The following is an 18559-nucleotide window of genomic DNA, read 5'->3' as shown; positions in this document are numbered from 1 at the left end:
GTGTGAGAGCTCCTATCACTGTGAGTGAGGTCAGTACTCGGGGTGTGAGAGCTCCTATCACTGTGAGTGAGGTCAGTACTCGGGGTGTGAGAGCTCCTATCACTGAGTGAGGTCAGTACTCGGGGTGTGAGAGCTCCTATCACTGAGTGAGGTCAGTACTCGGGGTGTGAGAGCTCCTATCACTGTGAGTGAGGTCAGTACTCGGGGTGTGAGAGCTCCTATCACTGTGAGTGAGGTCAGTCCTCGGGGTGTGAGAGCTCCTATCACTGTGAGTGAGGTCAGTACTCTGGGTGTGAGAGCTCCTATCACTGAGTGAGGTCAGTACTCGGGGTGTGAGAGCTCCTATCACTGTGAGTGAGGTCAGTACTCGGGGTGTGAGAGCTCCTATCACTGTGAGTGAGGTCAGTCCTCGGGGTGTGAGAGCTCCTATCACTGTGAGTGAGGTCAGTACTCTGGGTGTGAGAGCTCCTATCACTGTGAGTGAGGTCAGTACTCGGGGTGTGAGAGCTCCTATCACTGTGAGTGAGGTCAGTACTCGGGGTGTGAGAGCTCCTATCACTGAGTGAGGTCAGTAATCGGGGTGTGAGAGCTCCTATCACTGTGAGTGAGGTCAATACTCGGGGTGTGAGATCCCCTATCACTGAGTGAGGTCAGTACTCGGGGTGTGAGAGCCCCTATCACTGAGTGAGGTCAGTACTCGGGGTGTGAGAGCCCCTATCACTGAGTGAGGTCAGTACTCGGGGTGTGAGAGCTCCTATCACTGAGTGAGGTCAGTACTCGGGGTGTGAGAGCCCCTCTCACTGAGTGAGGTCAGTACTCGGGGTGTGAGAGCTCCTATCACTGAGTGAGGTCAGTACTCGGGGTGTGAGAGCCCCTATCACTGAGTGAGGTCAGTACTCGGGGTGTGAGAGCTGCGTCACAGAATTGGATGAGGACCGGATCAGTTTGAGATTGCACCAATCTCAACACCCCCACAAGCCTCACTTATGGGCATGTGGGTGAGACCAGAGGGAGACTGGTGACTGCTCAAACCGGCCCCCCTGAGAGGAGCAAGTGGAGAATTTTAATGTGGTTTCAGTCGGAACAGAAGGAGGCCATTTCACCCCTCGAACCTGTTCCCCATTCTGTGAGATCATGCCTGATCTGTGACCTTACTCCATGTCCCCTCCTTAGCCCCATACACTTTAATATCAAAAATCTATCAATCTCAGATTTAAAATTAACATTTGAGCGAGCATTAACTGCCATTTGCGGAAGAGAATTCCAAACTTCTCCCACCCTTTGTGTGTGGAAGTGTTTCCAAACTTCACTCCTGAAAGTCCTGGCTCTAATTTTTAGACTTTGTCCCCGAGTCCTCGACTCCCCAACCAGTGGAAATAGTTTCTCTCTATCCACCCTATCAGTTCCCCATAATATCTTGAAAACTTCGATTAAATCATCCCTTAATCTTCTAAATTCCTGAGAATACAACCTTGGTATGTGTCATCTCTCCTTGTAATTTATCCTTTGGAGTCCAGGTATCATTCTAGTAAATCTACGCTGCACTCCCTCCAAGGCCAATATGTCCTTCCTAAGGTGCGGTGCCCAGAACTGAACACAGTACTCCAGCTCTGGTCTAACCAGGGCTTTGTGTAGCTTCTTAGCATAACTTCTACTCCTTGTACTCTAGTCCTCTAGATATAAAGGCCAGTATTCCATTAGCCTTTTTGATTATTTTCTAAACCTGTCCATGACATTTTAATGATCGATGTCCATGGACCCCTAAGTCTCTTTGGGACCTCCACTGTTTCAAACTTCTCCCCATTTGGTAAGTTCTCTGATCTATCCTTTCTCGGTCCAAAGTAGATGACCTCACCCTTGCCTCCATTGAAATCCATTTGCCACAGTTTTGCCCGTTCATTTAATCTATTAATAACTCTCTGTAATTTTATGCTTCCATCTACACTGCTTACAACGCTGCCTATCTTTGTGTCATCAGCAAACTTGGATATGTGGCTCTCTATCCCGTCATGTAAATCGTTAATAAATACAGTGAGTGAGGTCAGTACTCGGGGTGTGAGAGCTCCTATCACTGTGAGTGAGGTCAGTACTCGGGGTGTGAGAGCTCCTATCACTGTGAGTGAGGTCAGTACTCGGGGTGTGAGAGCTCCTATCACTGAGTGAGGTCAGTACTCGGGGTGTGAGAGCTCCTATCACTGAGTGAGGTCAGCACTCTGGGTGTGAGAGCTCCTATCACTGAGTGAGGTCAGTACTCGGGGTGTGAGAGCTCCGATCACTGTGAGTGAGGTCAGTACTCGGGGTGTGAGAGCTCCTATCACTGTGAGTGAGGTCAGTACTCGGGGTGTGAGAGCTCCTATCACTGAGTGAGGTCAGTACTCGGGGTGTGAGAGCTCCTGTCACTGAGTGAGGTCAGTACTCGGGGTGTGAGAGCTCCTATCACTGTGAGTGAGGTCAGTACTCGGGGTGTGAGAGCTCCTATCACTGAGTGAGGTCAGTACTCGGGGTGTGAGAGCTCCTATCACTGAGTGAGGTCAGTACTCGGGGTGTGAGAGCTCCTATCACTGTGAGTGAGGTCAGTACTCGGGGTGTGAGAGCTCCTATCACTGTGAGTGAGGTCAGTCCTCGGGGTGTGAGAGCTCCTATCACTGTGAGTGAGGTCAGTACTCTGGGTGTGAGAGCTCCTATCACTGAGTGAGGTCAGTACTCGGGGTGTGAGAGCTCCTATCACTGTGAGTGAGGTCAGTACTCGGGGTGTGAGAGCTCCTATCACTGAGTGAGGTCAGTACTCGGGGTGTGAGAGCTCCTATCACTGAGTGAGGTCAGTACTCGGGGTGAGAGAGCTCCTTTCACTGAGTGAGGTCAGTACTCGGGGTGTGAGAGCTCCTATCACTGAGTGAGGTCAGTACTCGGAGTGTGAGAGCTCCTATCACTGAGTGAGGTCAGTACTCGGGGTGTGAGAGCTCCTATCACTGTGAGTGAGGTCAGTACTCGGGGTGTGAGAGCTCCTATCACTGTGAGTGAGGTCAGTACTCGGGGTGTGAGAGCTCCTATCACTGAGTGAGGTCAGTACTCGGGGTGTGAGAGCTCCTATCACTGAGTGAGGTCAGGACTCGGGGTGTGAGAGCTCCTATCACTGAGTGAGGTCAGTACTCAGGGTGTGAGAGCTCCTATCACTGAGTGAGGTCAGTACTCGGGGTGTGAGAGCTCCTATCACTGTGAGTGAGGTCAGTACTCGGGGTGTGAGAGCTCCTATCACTGTGAGTGAGGTCAGTACTCGGGGTGTGAGAGCTCCTATCACTGTGAGTGAGGTCAGTACTCGGGGTGTGAGAGCTCCTATTACTGAGTGAGGTCAGTACTCGGGCTGTGAGAGCCCCTATCACTGAGTGAGGTCAGTACTCGGGGTGTGAGAGCCCCTATCACTGAGTGAGGTCAGTACTCGGGGTGTGAGAGCTCCGTCACAGAATTGGATGAGGACCGGATCAGTTTGAGATTGCACCAATCTCAACACCCGCACAAGCCTCACTTATGGGCATGTGGGTGAGACCAGAGGGAGACTGGTGACTGCTCAAACCGGCCCCCCTGTGAGGAGCAAGTGGAGAATTTTAATGTGGTTTCAGTCGGAACAGAAGGAGGCCATTTCACCCCTCGAACCTGTTCCCCATTCTGTGAGATCATGCCTGATCTGTGACCTTACTCCATGTCCCCTCCTTAGCCCCATGCACTTTAATATCAAAAATCTATCAATCTCAGATTTAAAATTAACATTTGAGCGAGCATTAACTGCCATTTGCGGAAGAGAATTCCAAACTTCTCCCACCCTTTGTGTGTGGAAGTGTTTCCAAACTTCACTCCTGAAAGTCCTGGCTCTAATTTTTAGACTTTGTCCCCGAGTCCTCGACTCCCCAACCAGTGGAAATAGTTTCTCTCTATCCACCCTATCAGTTCCCCATAATATCTTGAAAACTTCGATTAAATCATCCCTTAATCTTCTAAATTCCTGAGAATACAACCTTGGTATGTGTCATCTCTCCTTGTAATTTAACCTTTGGAGTCCAGGTATCATTCTAGTAAATCTACGCTGCACTCCCTCCAAGGCCAATATGTCCTTCCTAAGGTGCGGTGCCCAGAACTGAACACAGTACTCCAGCTCTGGTCTAACCAGGGCTTTGTGTAGCTTCTTAGCATAACTTCTACTCCTTGTACTCTAGTCCTCTAGATATAAAGGCCAGTATTCCATTAGCCTTTTTGATTATTTTCTAAACCTGTCCATGACATTTTAATGATCGATGTCCATGGACCCCTAAGTCTCTTTGGGACCTCCACTGTTTCAAACTTCTCCCCATTTGGTAAGTTCTCTGATCTATCCTTTCTCGGTCCAAAGTAGATGACCTCACCCTTGCCTCCATTGAAATCCATTTGCCACAGTTTTGCCCGTTCATTTAATCTATTAATAACTCTCTGTAATTTTATGCTTCCATCTACACTGCTTACAACGCTGCCTATCTTTGTGTCATCAGCAAACTTGGATATGTGGCTCTCTATCCCGTCATGTAAATCGTTAATAAATACAGTGAGTGAGGTCAGTACTCGGGGTGTGAGAGCTCCTATCACTGTGAGTGAGGTCAGTACTCGGGGTGTGAGAGCTCCTATCACTGTGAGTGAGGTCAGTCCTCGGGGTGTGAGAGCTCCTATCACTGAGTGAGGTCAGTACTCGGGGTGTGAGAGCTCCTATCACTGAGTGAGGTCAGTACTCGGGGTGTGAGAGCTCCAGTCACAGTGAGTGAGGTCAGTACTCGGGGTGTGAGAGCTCCTATCACTGTGAGTGAGGTCAGTACTCGGGGTGAGAGAGCTCCTATCACTGAGTGAGGTCAGTACTCGGGGTGTGAGAGCTCCTATCACTGAGTGAGGTCAGTACTCGGGGTGTGAGAGCTCCTATCACTGTGAGTGAGGTCAGTACTCGGGGTGTGAGAGCTCCTATCACTGAGTGAGGTCAGTACTCGGGGTGTGAGAGCTCCTATCACTGTGAGTGAGGTCAGTACTCGGGGTGTGAGAGCTCCTATCACTGAGTGAGGTCAGTACTCGGAGTGTGAGAGCTCCTATCACAGTGAGTGAGGTCAGTACTCGGGGTGTGAGAGCTCCTATCACTGAGTGAGGTCAGTACTCGGGGTGTTAGAGCTCCTATCACTGTGAGTGAGGTCAGTACTCGGGGTGTAAGAGCTCCTATCACTGTGAGTGAGGTCAGTACTCGGGGTGTGAGAGCTCCTATCACAGTGAGTGAGGTCAGTACTCGGGGTGTGAGAGCTCCTATCACTGAGTGAGGTCAGTACTCGGGGTGTGAGAGCTCCTATCACTGAGTGAGGTCAGTACTCGGGGTGTGAGAGCTCCTATCACTGTGAGTGAGGTCAGTACTCGGGGTGTGAGAGCTCCTATCACTGTGAGTGAGGTCAGTACTCGGGGTGTGAGAGCTCCTATCACTGTGAGTGAGGTCAGTACTCGGGGTGTGAGAGCTCCTATCACTGAGTGAGGTCAGTACTCGGGGTGTGAGAGCTCCTATCACTGTGAGTGAGGTCAGTACTCGGGGTGTGAGAGCTCCTATCACAGTGAGTGAGGTCAGTACTCGGGGTGTGAGAGCTCCTATCACTGTGAGTGAGGTCAGTACTCGGGGTGTGAGAGCTCCTATCACTGAGTGAGGTCAGTACTCGGGGTGTGAGAGCTCCTATCACTGTGAGTGAGCTCAGTACTCGGGGTGTGAGAGCTCCTATCACTGTGAGTGAGGTCAGTACTCGGGGTGTGAGAGCTCCTATCACTGTGAGTGAGCTCAGTACTCGGGGTGTGAGAGCTCCTATCACTGAGTGAGGTCAGTACTCGGGGTGTGAGAGCTCCTATCACTGTGAGTGAGCTCAGTACTCGGGGTGTGAGAGCTCCTATCACTGAGTGAGGTCAGTACTCGGGGTGTGAGAGCTCCTATCACTGAGTGAGGTCAGTACTCGGGGTGTGAGAGCTCCTTTCACTGTGAGTGAGGTCAGTACTCGGGGTGTGAGAGCTCCTTTCACTGTGAGTGAGGTCAGTACTCGGGGTGTGAGAGCCCCTATCACTGTGAGTGAGGTCAGTACTCGGGGTGTGAGAGCTCCTATCACTGTGAGTGAGGTCAGTACTCGGGGTGTGAGAGCTCCTATCACTGAGTGAGGTCAGTACTCGGGGTGTGAGAGCTCCTATCACTGTGAGTGAGGTCAGTACTCGGGGTGTGAGAGCTCCTATCACTGTGAGTGAGGTCAGTACTCGGGGTGTGAGAGCTCCTATCACTGAGTGAGGTCACTACTCGGGGTGTGAGAGCTCCTATCACTGTGAGTGAGGTCAGTACTCGGGGTGTGAGAGCTCCTATCACTGTGAGTGAGGTCAGTACTCGGGGTGTGAGAGCCCCTATCACTGAGTGAGGTCAGTACTCGGGGTGAGAGAGCTCCTATCACTGAGTGAGGTCAGTACTCGGGGTGAGAGAGCTCCTATCACTGAGTGAGGTCAGGACTCGGGGTGTGAGAGCTCCTATCACTGAGTGAGGTCAGTACTCGGGGTGTGAGAGCTCCTATCACTGTGAGTGAGGTCAGTACTTGGGGTGTGAGAGCTCCTATCACTGTGAGTGAGGTCAGTACTCGGGGTGTGAGAGCTCCTATCACTGTGAGTGAGGTCAGTACTCGGGGTGTGAGAGCCCCTATCACTGTGAGTGAGCTCAGTACTCGGGGTGTGAGAGCTCCTATCACTGTGAGTGAGGTCAGTACTCGGGGTGTGAGAGCTCCTATCACTGAGTGAGGTCAGTACTCGGGGTGTGAGATCCCCTATCACTGAGTGAGGTCAGTACTCGGGGTGTGAGAGCTCCTATCACTGAGTGAGGTCAGTACTCGGGGTGTGAGAGCCCCTCTCACTGAGTGAGGTCAGTACTCGGGGTGTGAGAGCTCCTATCACTGAGTGAGGTCAGTACTCGGGGTGTGAGAGCCCCTATCACTGAGTGAGGTCAGTACTCGGGGTGTGAGAGCTGCGTCACAGAATTGGATGAGGACCGGATCAGTTTGAGATTGCACCAATCTCAACACCCCCACAAGCCTCACTTATGGGCATGTGGGTGAGACCAGAGGGAGACTGGTGACTGCTCAAACCGGCCCCCCTGAGAGGAGCAAGTGGAGAATTTTAATGTGGTTTCAGTCGGAACAGAAGGAGGCCATTTCACCCCTCGAACCTGTTCCCCATTCTGTGAGATCATGCCTGATCTGTGACCTTACTCCATGTCCCCTCCTTAGCCCCATACACTTTAATATCAAAAATCTATCAATCTCAGATTTAAAATTAACATTTGAGCGAGCATTAACTGCCATTTGCGGAAGAGAATTCCAAACTTCTCCCACCCTTTGTGTGTGGAAGTGTTTCCAAACTTCACTCCTGAAAGTCCTGGCTCTAATTTTTAGACTTTGTCCCCGAGTCCTCGACTCCCCAACCAGTGGAAATAGTTTCTCTCTATCCACCCTATCAGTTCCCCATAATATCTTGAAAACTTCGATTAAATCACCCCTTAATCTTCTAAATTCCTGAGAATACAACCTTGGTATGTGTCATCTCTCCTTGTAATTTAACCTTTGGAGTCCAGGTATCATTCTAGTAAATCTACGCTGCACTCCCTCCAAGGCCAATATGTCCTTCCTAAGGTGCGGTGCCCAGAACTGAACACAGTACTCCAGCTCTGGTCTTACCAGGGCTTTGTGTAGCTTCTTAGCATAACTTCTACTCCTTGTACTCTAGTCCTCTAGATATAAAGGCCAGTATTCCATAAGCCTTTTTGATTATTTTCTGAACCTGTCCATGACATTTTAATGATCGATGTCCATGGACCCCTAAGTCTCTTTGGGACCTCCACTGTTTCAAACTTCTCCCCATTTGGTAAGTTCTCTGATCTATCCTTTCTCGGTCCAAAGTAGATGACCTCACCCTTGCCTCCATTGAAATCCATTTGCCACAGTTTTGCCCGTTCATTTAATCTATTAATAACTCTCTGTAATTTTATGCTTCCATCTGCACTGCTTACAACGCTGCCTATCTTTGTGTCATCAGCAAACTTGGATATGTGGCTCTCTATCCCGTCAGCTAAATCGTTATTCAATACAGTGAATAGCTGAGGCCCCAACACAGATCCCTGTAGGAGACCACTGGTCACATCCTGCCCATTATCCCGATTCTCTGTCTCCTGTCGCTCAGCTAATTTACTAACCAGGTCAATGATCTTCCCTCAATTCCATGAGGTTCAACGTTAGCTAACAGTCTGTTATGAGGGATTTTATCGAATGCCTTCTGGAAGTCCATATAAACAACATCCGTGGGCATTCCCCTGACCACTACTTTAGTCACCTCTTCAAAAAATTCAGTCCGGTTCGTCAGGCATGACCTCCCCTTTACGAATCCAATCGTGAGTTGCCTTTATTCTGAATGCAGAGGGAACTCTGCTCCCTCTCCTAGCCCTGCTACAGAGGTGTCTTAAGCTGTGTTTATGTTGATTGCAGTGCGAAGCAGCTGGTGAGAGGCGAACCCAATGTGTCCTACATCTGCTCACGGTATTACCGAGCGCCAGAGCTCATCTTTGGAGCGACGGATTACACGTCAAATATCGGTGAGTGATCAGACAGAGAGCTACCAGAGAGAACCCACCGACCAATCATAGAGAGAGGGGACCCACCGTCCAATCATAGAGAGAGATAGCCCACCGTCCAATCATGGAGAGAGATAGCCCACCGACCAATCATGGAGAGAGATAGCCCACCGACCAATCATAGAGAGAGATAGCCCACCGACCAATCATAGAGAGAGATAGCCCACCGACCAATCATAGAGAGAGATAGCCCACTGACCAATCATAGAGAGAGATAGCCCACTGTCCAATCATAGAGAGAGGGGACCCACTGTCCAATCATAGAGAGAGGGGACCCACTGTCCAATCATAGAGAGAGGGGACCCCCCACCGTCCAATCATAGGGAGGGGTGACCCCCCACCGTCCAATCGTAGGGAGGGAGGACCCCCCCTCTGTCCAATCGTAGGGAGGGAGGACCCCCCCACCGTCCAATCGTAGGGAGAGAGGACCCCCCCACCGTCCAATCGTAGGGAGAGAGGACCCCCCCACCATCCAATCGTAGGGAGAGAGGACCCCCCCACCGTCCAATCGTAGGGAGAGAGGACCCCCCCACCGTCCAATCGTAGGGAGAGAGGACCCCCCCACCGTCCAATCGTAGGGAGGGGGGACCCCCCCACCATCCAATCGTAGGGAGAGAGGACCCCCCCACCGTCCAATCGTAGGGAGAGAGGACCCCCCCCACCGTCCAATCGTAGGGAGAGAGGACCCCCCCTCCGTCCAATCGTAGGGAGGGAGGACCCCCCCTCCGTCCAATCGTAGGGAGAGAGGACCCCCCCTCCGTCCAATCGTAGGGAGGGAGGACCCCCCCACCGTCCAATCGTAGGGAGAGAGGACCCCCCCACCATCCAATCGTAGGGAGAGAGGACCCCCCCACCGTCCAATCGTAGGGAGAGAGGACCCCCCCCACCGTCCAATCGTAGGGAGGGGTGACCCCCCAACCGTCCAATCGTAGGGAGGGGGGACCCCCCCACCGTCCAATCATAGGGAGGGGGGACCCCCCCCACCGTCCAATCGTAGGGAGGGGGGACACCCCCCACCATCCAATCATAGGGAGGGGGGACCCCCCCCACCATCCAATCATAGGGAGGGGGGACCCCCCCCACCATCCAATCATAGGGAGGGGGGACCCCCCCACCTTCCAATCATAGGGAGGGGGGACACCCCCCCCCCCCACCGTCTGACCCTTCCCCTTACCCCGCCACAGTGAAAGAAAGACTTTCATTTATACAGCGACCTTCACAACCTCAGGACGACACAAAGCGTTTTATACCAATGAATTACTTTTGAAATATCATCACTATTGTAAAGTAATACCTGCCCATTCACACACTGCCTGTTATCCTTCTACATTACCTGCCCGTTTACACACTGCCTGTTATCCTTCTACATTACCTGCCCGTTTACACACTGCCTGTTATCCTTCTACATTACCTGCCCGTTTACACTCTGTCCCTTACCCCTCCACAGTACCTGCCCGTTTACACTCTGTCCCTTATCTCTCCACATTACCTGCCCGTTTACACTCTGTCCCTTATCTCTCCACAGTACCTGCCCGTTTACACTCTGTCCCTTACCCCTCCACATTACCTGCCCATTTACACTCTGTCCCTTACCCCTCCACATTACCTGCCCGTTTACACTCTGTCCCTTATCTCTCCACAGTACCTGCCCATTTACATACAGTCCCTTACCCCTCCACATTACCTGCCCGTTTACACTCTGTCCCTTATCTCTCCACAGTACCTGCCCGTTTACACTCTGTCCCTTATCTCTCCACATTACCTGCCCGTTTACACTCTGTCCCTTACCCCTCCACATTACCTGCCCGTTTACACTCTGTCCCTTATCTCTCCACATTACCTGCCCTTTTACACTCTGTCCCTTATCTCTCCACAGTACCTGCCCGTTTACACTCTGTCCCTTATCTCTCCACATTACCTGCCCGTTTACACTCTGTCCCTTACCCCTCCACATTACCTGCCCATTCACACACTGCCCATTATCCTTCTACATTACCTGCCCGTTTACACTCTGTCCCTTACCCCTCCACATTACCTGCCCGTTTACACTCTGTCCCTTATCTCTCCACATTACCTGCCCGTTTACACTCTGTCCCTTATCTCTCCACAGTACCTGCCCATTTACACTCTGTCCCTTACCCCTCCACATTACCTGCCCATTTACATACAGTCCCTTACCCCTCCATATTAGTTGTCCATTCACACACAGTCCCTTACCCCTCCACAGAACCTGTCCATTCACACACGGTCCCTTATCCCTCCACTGCAACTGTCTATTTAGACACTGTCCCTTGCCCCCCCCCATATTTTCTGGCCTTTTACACACTGTCCCTTACCCTTGTCCATTTACTCTGTCTCTTAGTTTGTACATTTACTTACTGTCCCTGACCTGTGTACATTTACACTCTGTCTGTTACTCATGTCCGTTTACACACTGTCCCTTACCCATGCTCAATTACACACTGACCTTTACCCATGCTCAATTACACACTGTCCCTTACCTGTGTACATTTGCACACAGTCCCTTACCCGTGCCTGTTTACACATTATCCCTTACCCCTCCATGTCCATTTACAATCTGACCCGAAACGTGCCACATTACCTGCCCATTTACAGTGTCCCATCGGCTAGCTCAATTACACACTGTGCCTTACCCAAGTCCATTTACACACTATCCCTCACCCCTCCACAGCACACCTCCACTCTGTCCCTTACCGCTCCACCTGACCGATCCATTTACACACATTCCTTACCTCTGCACGTTACCTGTCCATTTACACACTGTCCCTTACTCCTCCATATTATCTGTCTATTTACACTCTGTCCCTTAACCCTCCACAGTACCTGTCCATTCACACGGTCCCTGAGCACTCCACCGCCGTGTCTATTTACACACTGCCCCTTACCCATGTCCACATACACACTGACCCGTACATATGTTGCTTGCACACTGTGCCTTATCCAAATCCATTTACACACTGTCCCTTACTGTGTAAATTTACACTGTCCCTTACCCAAGTCGATTTACCCACTGTCCTTTACCCGTGTCCATTTACATACTATCCCTTGTCCGTGTCCATTTATACACTGTCCCTGACCATGCACATTTACACACTGTCCCTGACCATGCACATTTACACACTGTCGCTGACCATGCACATTTATACACTGTCCCTTACTCTTGCTCAATTACACACTGTCCCTTACTGTTGCTGATTTACACAGTTACATTTCCCATTTACACACTGTCCCTTACCCATGCCTATTTACACACGAATCTGTACATGTGTTGATTTATACACTGCCCCATACCCTTGTTGATGAACACTGACCCTGACCTGTGTTCGTTTACACACTGTCCCTTACCCATATTCATTTACACACTGTCCTTTAACGTGTAGATTTACACCTTGTCCCTTACCTGTGTCTGTTTGAACCTTGTCTCTTAGCTGTGCTTGTTTACACACTGTACCGTACCCATGTCTATGTACACTGTACCGTACCCATGTCTATGTACACTGTACCGTACCCGTGTCTATTTACACTGTACCGTACCCGTGTCTATTTACACTGTACCGTACCCGTGTCTGTTTACACATTGTACCGTACCCGTGTCTATTTACACTGTACCGTACCCATGTCTATTTACACTGTACCGTACCCGTGTCTGTTTACACATTGTACCGTACCCGTGTCTATTTACACACTGTACCGTACCCGTGTCTATTTACACATTGTACCGTACCCGTGTCTGTTTACACATTGTACCGTACCCGTGTCTATTTACAGATAGTACCGTACCCGTGTCCATTTACACACTGTACCGTACCCGTGTCCATTTACACACTGTACCGTACCCGTGTCCATTTACACACTGTACCGTACCCGTGTCCATTTACACACTGTACCGTACCCGTGTCCATTTACACACTGTACCGTACCCGTGTCTATTTACACATTGTACCGTACCTGTGTCGATTTACAGATTGTACCGTACCCGTGTCTATTTACACTGTACCGTACCCGTGTCCATTTACACACTGTACCGCACCCGTGTCCATTTACACACTGTACCGTACCCGTGTCCATTTACACACTGTACCGTACCCGTGTCCATTTACACACTGTACCGTACCCGTGTCCATTTACACATTGTACCGTACCTGTGTCTATTTACAGATTGTACCGTACCCGTGTCCATTTACACACTGTACCGTACCCGTGTCCATTTACACACTGTACCGTACCCGTGTCCATTTACACACTGTACCGTACCCGTGTCCATTTACACACTGTACCGTACCCGTGTCTATTTACACATTGTACCGTACCTGTGTCGATTTACAGATTGTACCGTACCCGTGTCTATTTACACTGTACCGTACCCGTGTCCATTTACACACTGTACCGCACCCGTGTCCATTTACACACTGTACCGTACCCGTGTCCATTTACACACTGTACCGTACCCGTGTCCATTTACACACTGTACCGTACCCGTGTCCATTTACACATTGTACCGTACCTGTGTCTATTTACAGATTGTACCGTACCCGTGTCTATTTACACACTGTACCGTACCCTTGTCCATTTACACACTGTACCGTACCCGTGTCTATTTACACACTGTACCGGACCCGTGTCTATTTACACTGTACCGTACCCGTGTCTATTTACACACTGTACCGTACCCATGTCTATTTACACTGTACCGTACCCATGTCTATTTACACACTGTACCGTACCCGTGTCTATTTACACACTGTACCGTACCCGTGTCTATTTACACACTGTACCGTACCCGTGTCTATTTACACTGTACCGTACCCGTGTCTCTTTACACTGTACCGTACCCGTGTCTCTTTACACTGTACCGTACCCGTGTCTATTTACACTGTACCGTACCCGTGTCTATTTACACTGTACCGTACCCATGTCTATTTACACACTGTACCGTACCCGTGTCTATTTACACACTGTACCGTACCCGTGTCTATTTACGCACTGTACCGTACCCGTGTCTATTTACACTGTATCGTACCCACGACTATTTACATTGTACCGTACCCGTGTCTATTTACACACTGTACCGTACCCGTGTCTATTTACACACTGTACCGTACCCGTGTCTATTTACACTGTACCGTACCCGTGTCTATTTACACTGTACCGTACCCGTGTCTATTTACACTGTACCGTACCCGCGTCTATTTACACTGTACCGGACCCGTGTCCATTTACACTGTACCGTACCCGTGTCTATTTACACTGTACCGTACCCGTGTCCATTTACACTGTACCATACCCGTGTCTATTTACACACTGTACCGTACCCGTGTCTATTTACACACTGTACCGTACCCGTGTCTATTTACACACTGTACCGTACCCACGTCTATTTACACTGTACCGTACCCGTGTCTATTTACACACTGTACCGTACCCGTGTCTATTTACACTGTACCGTACCCGTGTCTATTTACACACTGTACCGTACCCATGTCTATTTACACTGTACCGTACCCATGTCTATTTACACACTGTACCGTACCCGTGTCTATTTACACACTGTACCGTACCCGTGTCTATTTACACACTGTACCGTACCCGTGTCTATTTACACTGTACCGTACCCGTGTCTATTTACACTGTACCGTACCCATGTCTATTTACACACTGTACCGTACCCGTGTCTATTTACACACTGTACCGTACCCGTGTCTATTTACGCACTGTACCGTACCCGTGTCTATTTACGCACTGTACCGTACCCGTGTCTATTTACACTGTATCGTACCCACGACTATTTACATTGTACCGTACCCGTGTCTATTTACACACTGTACCGTACCCGTGTCTATTTACACACTGTACCGTACCCGTGTCTATTTACACACTGTACCGTACCCGTGTCTATTTACACTGTACCATACCCGTGTCTATTTACACTGTACCGTACCCGTGTCTATTTACACTGTACCGTACCCGTGTCTATTTACACTGTACCGTACCCGTGTCTATTTACACTGTACCGTACCCGTGTCTATTTACACACTGTACCGTACCCATGTCTATTTACACTGTACCGTACCCGTGTCCATTTACACTGTACCATACCCATGTCTATTTACACTGTACCATACCCGTGTCCGTTTACACTGTACCATACCCATGTCTGTTTACACTGTACCGTACCCGTGTCTATTTACACTGTACCGTACCCGTGTCTATTTACACTGTACCGTACCCACGTCTATTTACACTGTACCGTACCCGTGTCTATTTACACTGTACCGTACCCGTGTCTATTTACACTGTACCGTACCCGTGTCTATTTACACTGTACCATACCCGTGTCTATTTACACACTGTACCGTACCCGTGTCTATTTACACACTGTACCGTACCCATGTCGATTTACACTGTACCGTACCCGTGTCTATTTACACACTGTACCGTACCCGTGTCTATTTACACTGTACCGTACCCGTGTCTATTTACACACTGTACCGGACCCATGTCTATTTACACTGTACCGTACCCATGTCTATTTACACACTGTACCGTACCCGTGTCTATTTACACACTGTACCGTACCCGTGTCTATTTACACACTGTACCGTACCCGTGTCTATTTACACTGTACCGTACCCGTGTCTATTTACACTGTACCGTACCCGTGTCTATTTACACACTGTACCGTACCCGTGTCTATTTACACACTGTACCGTACCCGTGTCTATTTACACACTGTACCGTACCCGTGTCTATTTACACTGTACCGTACCCGTGTCTATTTATACTGTACCGTACCCGTGTCTATTTACACTGTACCGTACCCACGTCTATTTGCACACTGTACCGTACCCGTGTCTATTTACACTGTACCATACCCGTGTCTATTTACACTGTACCGTACCCCTGTCTATTTACACACTACTGTACCCGCGTCTATTTACACACTGTACCGTACCCATGTCTATTTACACTGTACCGTACCCGTGTCTATTTACACACTGTACCGTACCCGTGTCTATTTATACTGTACCGTACCCGTGTCTATTTACACTGTACCGTACCCGTGTCTATTTACACTGTACCGTACCCGTGTCTATTTACACTGTACCGTACCCGTGTCTATTTACACACTGTACCGTACCCGTGTCTATTTACACTGTACCGTACCCGTGTCTATTTACACTGTACCGTACCCGTGTCTATTTACACACTGTACCGTACCCGTGTCTATTTACACTGTACCGTACCCGTGTCTATTTACACACTGTACCGTACCCATGTCTATTTACACTGTACCGTACCCATGTCTATTTACACACTACTGTACCCACGTCTATTTACACACTGTACCGTACCCGCGTCTATTTACACACTGTACCGTACCCGTGTCTATTTACACTGTACCGTACCCATGTCTATTTACACTGTACCGTACCAATGTCTATTTATACTGTACCGTACCCATGTCTATTTATACTGTACCGTACCCATGTCTATTTGCACTGTACCGTACCCGTGTCTATTTACACTGTACCGTACCCGTGTCTATTTACACTGTACCGTACCCGTGTCTATTTACACTGTACCGTACCCATGTCTATTTACACTGTACCGTACCCGTGTCTATTTACACACTGTACCGTACCCATGTCTATTTACACTACCGTCCCATGTCTATTTACACTGTACCGTACCCGCGTCTATTTACACTGTACCGTACCCCTGTCTATTTACACTGTACCGTACCCGTGTCTATTTACACACTTTACCGTACCCATGTCTATTTACACTACCGTCCCATGTCTATTTACACTGTACCGTACCCGTGTTTATTTACACACTTTACTGTACCCACGTCGATTTACACACTGTACCGTACCCGTGTCTATTTACACTGTACCGTACCTGTGTCTATTTACACTGTACCGTACCCGTGTCAATTTACACTGTACCGTACCCCTGTCTATTCACACACTACTGTACCCGCGTCTATTTACACATTGTACCGTACCCGCGTCTATTTACACACTGTACCGTACCCGTGTCTATTTACACTGGACCGTACCCGTGTCTATTTACACTGTACCGTACCCATGTCTATTTACACTGTACCGTACCCGTGTCTATTTACACACTTTACCGTACCCATGTCTATTTACACTACCGTCCCATGTCTATTTACACTACCGTACCCGTGTCTATTTACACACTTTACCGTACCCACGTCTATTTACACACTGTACCGTACCCGTGTCTATTTACACTGTACCGTACCCGTGTCTATTTACACTGTACCGTACCCGTGTCAATTTACACTGTACCGTACCCCTGTCTATTTACACACTACTGTACCCGCGTCTATTTACACACTGTACCGTACCCGCGTCTATTTACACACTGTACCGTACCCGTGTCTATTTACACTGTACCGTACCCATGTCTATTTACACTGTACCGTACCCGTGTCTATTTACACACTGTACCGTACCCGTGTCTATTTATACTGTACCGTACCCGTGTCTATTTATACTGTACCGTACCCGTGTCTATTTACACTGTACCATACCCGTGTCTATTTACACTGTACCGTACCCGTGTCTATTTACACTGTACCGTACCCATGTCTATTTACACACTGTACCGTACCCATGTCTATTTACACACTGTACCGTACCCATGTCTATTTACACACTGTACCGTACCCATGTCTATTTACACTGTACCGTACCCGTGTCTATTTACACACTGTACCGTACCCGTGTCGATTTACACTGTACCGTACCCGTGTCTATTTACACACTGTACCGTACCCATGTCTATTTACACTGTACCGTACCCATGTCTATTTACACACTGTACCGTACCCGTGTCTATTTACACACTGTACCGTACCCGTGTCTATTTACACTGTACCGTACCCGTGTCTATTTACACTGTACCGTACCCGTGTCTATTTGCACACTGTACTGTACCCGTGTCTATTTACACTGTACCGTACCCGTGTCTATTTACACACTGTACCGTACCCGTGTCTATTTACGCACTGTACCGTACCCGTGTCTATTTACGCACTGTACCGTACCCGTGTCTATTTACGCACTGTACCGTACCCACGACTATTTACATTGTACCGTACCTGTGTCTATTCACACACTGTACCGTACCCGTGTCTATTCACACACTGTACCGTACCCGTGTCTATTCACACACTGTACCGTACCCGTGTCTATTCACACACTGTACCGTACCCGTGTCTATTTACACTGTACCGTACCCGTGTCTATTTACACTGTACCGTACCCGTGTCTATTTACACTGTACCGTACCCGTGTCTATTTACACTGTACCGTACCCGTGTCTATTTACACTGTACCTTACCCGTGTCTGTTTACGCACTGTACCGTACCCGTGTCTATTTACGCACTGTACCGTACCCGTGTCTATTTACACACTGTACCGTACCCGTGTCTATTTACACACTGTACCGTACCCGTGTCTATTTACACTGTACCGTACCCATGTCTATTTACACACTGTACCGTACCCGTGTCTATTTACACACTGCACCGTACCCGTGTCTATTTACACACTGTACCGTACCCGTGTCTATTTACGCACTGTACCGTACCCGTGTCTATTTACACACTGTACCGTACCCGTGTCTATTTACACACTGTACCGTACCCGTGTCTATTTACACTGTACCGTACCCATGTCTATTTACACACTGTACCGTACCCGTGTCTATTTACACACTGCACCGTACCCGTGTCTATTTACACACTGTACCGTACCCGTGTCTATTTACACACTGTACCGTACCCGTGTCTATTTACACTGTACCGTACCCGTGTC

The 18559-nt window shown here is 49.3% G+C and overlaps 1 protein-coding gene across 1 annotated transcript in view; it reads left to right on the top strand.

Moving 5' to 3' along the window:
• Positions 1–18559, top strand: part of LOC137313761 (glycogen synthase kinase-3 beta-like) — a 130907-nt gene that overhangs the window by 28787 nt on the left and 83561 nt on the right. The window contains exon 5 of the mRNA XM_067979549.1: positions 8541–8647. Coding sequence (XP_067835650.1) covers positions 8541–8647 — 107 coding nt within the window. The remainder of the gene's footprint in view (positions 1–8540; positions 8648–18559) is intronic.

Source organism: Heptranchias perlo, unplaced genomic scaffold, assembly GCF_035084215.1.
Source record: "Heptranchias perlo isolate sHepPer1 unplaced genomic scaffold, sHepPer1.hap1 HAP1_SCAFFOLD_470, whole genome shotgun sequence".
Taxonomy (NCBI): domain Eukaryota; kingdom Metazoa; phylum Chordata; class Chondrichthyes; order Hexanchiformes; family Hexanchidae; genus Heptranchias; species Heptranchias perlo.
The sequence above is the reverse complement of the archived record's forward strand: the minus strand, read 5'-3'. Positions and strand labels throughout refer to the sequence as shown.